This window comes from Barbus barbus (genome assembly GCF_936440315.1).
Source record: "Barbus barbus genome assembly, chromosome: 36".
Taxonomy (NCBI): domain Eukaryota; kingdom Metazoa; phylum Chordata; class Actinopteri; order Cypriniformes; family Cyprinidae; genus Barbus; species Barbus barbus.
Genome location: NC_136714.1, coordinates 28,250,613 through 28,256,611, shown reverse-complemented (window position 1 = coordinate 28,256,611; position 5,999 = coordinate 28,250,613). Strand labels below are relative to the sequence as shown.

The 5,999-nt window shown below is 37.7% G+C and overlaps 1 protein-coding gene across 1 annotated transcript; it reads right to left on the bottom strand.

The window, feature by feature from the left end:
• Window positions 1-937: 937 nt before the first annotated feature.
• LOC306855519 (vimentin-like) lies at window positions 938-4,722 on the bottom strand (the record flags this gene model as incomplete). Its single annotated transcript, XM_079394277.1, has 3 exons — window positions 938-1,246; window positions 2,834-3,210; window positions 4,257-4,722. 3 exons carry the CDS (start codon window positions 4,720-4,722, stop codon window positions 938-940), a joined length of 1,152 nt encoding a protein of 383 aa, XP_079250403.1.
• Window positions 4,723-5,999: the final 1,277 nt, after the last annotated feature.

The following is a 5,999-nucleotide window of genomic DNA, read 5'->3' as shown; positions in this document are numbered from 1 at the left end:
CAGATTAAAACAAGGCTGGAATACTCTGCATGATTTACAGTTTCAACAAATCACGATCTTTTGGCTTCAGACTGATTCCAACCAATCGGTGGAGATTAAAGAAGTTGGATATTTTGAACAGATTTTAAATACATTGTTTCCATTTGTCATGCGTCTCCTAGCAACAAAGTGCATTTCTGTGCGCCTTCAAGTCCTGGGAAGTATATTTATGAGTGGGGAATCATAATTACGACATCAGATGAGTTCAAGTTACTGTGGTAATGTACCATTTCTAGGATTTTTTTGTTTTATTCTACATTTCAAAAATTATTAAAGACTGCAAATTATTCGCTCTTGATTTTTAAATATTTGTTAAATTTTCAAAATTCAGTCTTTTGTAAATGCAGCTTAACGTTAGCTAGTTTTAATGTAAATGGGGAAAAATATTTCAACAAATTTATCATTAGGGATGTAACGATGAACCTTGAAAATCGGTTGAGATGCCAAACAAATCGCAAAACAGTTGGAGAAGGAGTTTATATGAACGTATCTCTGAGGGGAACTGACGGTCTTTAGAAAAGATTACGTGGTATTTTCTTTTCATCTTGCCTCTGAACGATGCATATTAATGTAGAGTTCATAAGCGCAGCTGCTTTGTTTACAGCGGTAACCAAGGAAACACTGTATCATTGCTGCTGATAAGCGCTTTGTTTACAGCGGTAACCAAGGAAACACTGTATCATTGCTGCTGATAAGCGCTTTGTTTACAGCGGTAACCAAGGAAACACTGTATCATTGCTGCTGATAAGCGCCACCTGCTGGCAGAGAGTGAATTTGCTTCTCATTCACATGTTTCATTCAGATGTTTTATGTAGTATAGTTTAACGAAACTAAAGTCAGACCATTCTGTTTTTGCTTCAAATTTTGAAATGATAGTCTAATTTAGATTAAAAACTGCTCATGCTGCATCTCCAGACAGACCTTCTGCGATGGAGATCCCGAGCCGCTTCTCCTCTCCTTCCAGAAGCTTCCTGTAGGTGGCGATCTCCGCGTCCAGCTTCAGCTTGATGTGCAGCAGCTGCTGGTAGTCAGCCAGGTATTTTCCCATCTCCATCTTGGTCTCGCACAGCTGGCTCTCTAGCTGGCCGATGATGTCCTCCAGACCGGCCGCCTTGTCCAGGTGCGCCGCCTCCATGTCCTCCAGCTGCTGCTCCAGCGCCGCGTTCCTCGCCCGCAGCCCGTCGATCTGGTTCTGCAGGTCCGTCACCTGGAAACAGGTTCATGCTGCGATTAATAATGCCTTTATCACGGTATATGAGATTTATGCGTCATATTAAAGCTGAATAAATAATCTTTCCATTGATGTATGGTTTGTTATGATAGGACAATATTTGAAAATCTGGAATCTGAGGGTGCAAAAAAATCTAAATATTGAGAAAATCTCCTTTAAAGTTGTTCAAATGAAGTTCTTAGCAATGCATATTACTAATCAAAAATGAAGTTTTGATATATTTACGGTAGGAAATGTACTAAATATCTTCATGGAACATGATCTTAATATCCTAATGATTTTTGTCATAAAAGAGAAATGTATAATTTTGATCCATACAATGTATTGTTGTCTATTGCTACAGATATACCTGTGTTACTCATGACTGCTTCTGTGCTGCAGGGACATATGATATTGTCATGTTATCGAAATTTAGTTGCAAAAAAAGTGTTGTCATAAAGTATAACAGGTTTAATAACTTTTTTCTTAGAACAAAAGAACCGAACATTTAAATACAATAAAGCAATACACAAAAAATGTATAAAGTAAAAAAATTCACACAGATTAAAGTGCAAAAGAATTATAAAGCTCATTACCATAGGATTCATTAGTTAATCTTAGTTAATGCATGAACTTTAACAATGAGCAATAGCTACAGTTGCTACAGAAGTTATTAATCTGTTAAAAAAATAACTGTTAGTTCATATTAGCTCAGCTTGCACAGTTGCAACTTTTGATTTTAACAACATGTTATTAAATATTGAACTTAACTAAGATTAATGAATGTTTAGAAGAATTGTTCATTGGCAGTTTGTGTTAACTAATGAATTAACTAAAGTTAACTAATGGAGCCTTAAAGTACACTGCAAAAAAATGATTTTCTGCCTTGTATTTTTGTCTAAAATTCTTGAATCAGGATGCATTTACTTAAGTAAAATGTTTCTTGCTTTCTGAAAATATTATATAAATTTTGTTAGTTTTTGTCTAAAACAAGCAAAAATATCTTCCAATGGGGTAAGAAAAATAATCCTGTTTAGCCTTTGAATTTTTTTTTTTACCCCATTGGAAGATATTTTTGCTTGTTTTAGACAAAAACTAACAAAAGTTATATAATATTTTCAGAAAACAAGCATTTTACTTAAGTAAATGCATCCTGATTCAAGAATTTTTAGATATTTATCTAGAAAACAAGACTAAAATACCAAGGAAGAAAAAGATTTTTTGCAGTGATAAAGTGTGACTGAACAACATTTTCAAACAATATCTAGGGCATGTTGTAGTCCAGATTAAAACGTAAAAAAAGTTTGAAAATAAATAGCCTATTAAGTCTAAATATTTAAGTATTTGGCGCTGTGATGAACACCATTGCGAATGCAAGGATCTGAATGGTTATTTAAATCATTTAAACAGCTTTCAGAAACAAAGTAGCGCTGCTTTGTTTACTGGGTTTCCAGGGAAACCGCTGCATTTCTGCTGTTCCACCAGCGCCATCTGCTGTCAGAGAGGGAATCTGAATCATTTGTAATAAATAATTAATCACGGTAACAATATCTTGCATGTTAAATATCATGACATATCTGTCACCTGGTTGTGGAAGACGCTGATCTCCTCCTTCATGGTCTTCATCTGGTCCTGGTGTTTGCTGGCCTGGACCTTCAGAGTGTCAAACTTGCCCTTGTACCACTTCTCGGCCTCCTGGACGTTGCGAGCGGCCACAGACTCGATCTCGGCACGCATGTTGCGCAGGTAAGCGGCCAGATCCGGTCTGTCGGAGTCCAGCTCCACCGTCACCTTGGACTCCTCGATCTGCTTGAGGAGGTCAGCGACTTCCTCGTCGTGGAGCTTCTTGAGGAACTCGATCTCGGCCACCAGCTGCTCGATGCGCTTCTCCAGGTCGGCCTTCTGTAGCGTCGCGTTGTCCACGTCTTGACGGAACTCGCGGAGAATCATCTCAGCCTCCTCTGTGGAGTCAAGAGCGAGCTCACGTAAAAATGGTGTTGATGTGACGTTACATAAAGAGAATGCATTTGTTTTAGTCGTGCAATATGCTCTTAAACATGAAGGTTCTTTATTGGCATCAATGATTCCATGAAGAACCTTCAACATCCTTGGAACCTTTTCATTCCACGAAAGGTTCTTTAGATTGTTAAACTGTTCTATCACTGAAAGGTTCTTTGGGGAACCAAAAAGGGTTCTTCGATGGCATTACTGTGAAACCCCAGATTTGGGAACCTTTATTTTTAAGTGTTTATTGGCATTGGTTCCATGAAGAACCTTTAACATCCATTGAACCTGTAAAGCTGCTTTGACACAACCTGTATTGTAAAAGCACTATATATAAATAACTTGACTTGACATTAGGCTGCTTTTAACCTCAGGCTGGAGTTGGTTCACTTTCCAGCAGTGAAACTAAATAAATAATTATATAAATTAGCACGATGATATTGTCTATATTAACAATATATGACCCTGGAGTCATGAGTAACACAGGTATATCTGTAGCAATAGACAACAATACATTGTATGGATCAAAATTATACATTTCTCTTTTATGACAAAAATCATTAGGATATTAAGATCATGTTCCATGAAGATATTTAGTACATTTCCTACCGTAAATATATCAAAACTTCATTTTTGATTAGTAATATGCATTGCTAAGAACTTCATTTGAACAACTTTAAAGGAGATTTTCTCAATATTTAGATTTTTTTGCTCCCTCAGATTCCAGATTTTCAAATATTGTCCGATCATAACAAACCATACATCAATGGAAAGATTATTTATTCAGCTCTAGATGATGTATAAATCTCAACTAAAAAAAAATGGACCCTTATGACTGGTTTTGTGCTCCAGTGTCACATATATATATATATATTCTCCGGACCTCTGCAGGGAAAGAAATACAGAGACTGGACCTCTTGGATCTTTAACTGAATACCCCTGGTCTATATGAACAATATAATAACTGAGCATATCGTCCAACACTAGAGTCCAGCAGCCTCACCTTTGATGGCCAGCTCCTCCTCCAGCTTGAGTCTCCAGACCTCCACCTCCTCCTCGATGTAGCCTCTCTCAATATCAGCCGTGCCCTTCTCAGCGGTCAGAGCTTCGATCAGCTCCCTCATCTCTTTAAACTTGAGCTCGTACTCGTCCCCGAGGCCGGTGGGCCCTCCCTTGAAGCGTCCCTGAAGGGCCTCCAGCTCGGCTCTCAGAGCAGCGTTCCTCTGCTCCAGCGCCTGGACCTTCTCGATGTATCCGGCGAAGCGCACATTCAGCTCCTGCATCTCCTCCTTCTCGTTGGCGTGATGCTGATGGATCTCGGTGGCCACCTCCACCGCCTGGCCCTGGAATCCGGTCCGTCCGCGGCTGTACGAGGATCCACGGCATCGGGACGGAGACGGGCTCTGGACCCTCATCCGGCTGGAGCCGCTGACGCTCAGGCTCTTCTGCGAATACGACAAACCTCTCATGACTGTAGACTCGGAGGAAGGTTTGGCTCTCGGAGACGCTCGCCGGTGTTTATATGGGCCGGCCAAGAATCTTGCAGAGCCCCTAGAAAGTCTTGCAGGGTTTTGACATGGTTTAAATGTGGATCATGATGCTCCTGCCAGAGTTCGAAGGCCGGCGTTTCTCATTAGCTCACGTATCGTTGTCATCAATTAGACGTTTGGAGGCCAGCGGCCCTCGCACCTCAGTGCCACATCGCCGGAGCGTGCGAGCGGCACTATTTCTGTCAGGCTCACTGTTTCCATATAACCTCATACAGACCTGGAATTAATGTGCTTCCCCAATAGACAAGCACTCCAGCACTCTTTTCCACCTGTTATTTATTTGATTTTTTTCCCATTTGTTTGTCAGATGCTTGGGAAATACTTGGGGAATCCAGGGTTATTGTAGTATTACTGAGAAGCTATTAATATGTTAATAGTTTGAATTAGTTTTTATTTTTATATTTTCATTTGAGTTTTTGTCAGATTTAGTCTTTTTTTTATGCCTATATGTTTATGTTTTGTTTTTGTAATTTTTATGTTTTTAAAAAAAATTAAATGTCGTGTTTATCAATTTTGTTTAAGTTTTAGTAATTTTGTTTTGTGTTTTTTCATTTGTAAGTTTAGTTTTTTTTTAATGTTTTTTATAATTTTTGTATTTGTCATTTTTATTAATTTTATGTTTAAACAGTTCTCATAATTTTTCTTAAAGTTTTGCTTTGAGTTTTTGTCATTTTTATTAGGTTTAATAATTATTTATATGCAGTTTTTATTATTTTTTATTTCAGTTTTGAGTTCTTTTAGTACATCAAATTAAACTAAATGAAAATAAGAAATGTTTTCTTGGCAAAGACTACTTTTTAAAATTTATTTTATGTTTTAGTGTTAGTTATAACAACCCCGGTGAAATCTCTTGTACTTTTATCATCTGTATTTGTCTCTCTTTTTTTTCTTGGTCATCTTTCATGTTTCAATAATAAAAATATTCACATATATATATGAATGTTATATTTAGACGTGATATAAATGACTTTGATTTAAATAAATGTGCTCATTTTGATGATTTTTAGATGCTCGATTTGAGATTATTTGTCTTTTATGTGTTGAGCTGCTAAAATAAGATGCATTACAATCAAGGAAAGCACTAAAGCTGCTCTTTCACAGAAACAGACTTGATTTAAGGATCATTGGAACTGATGTATGAGGTGTGTCTGTGCTGTTGTCCAGCTGGAATGTGATTGTCTCATGAGAATATTATG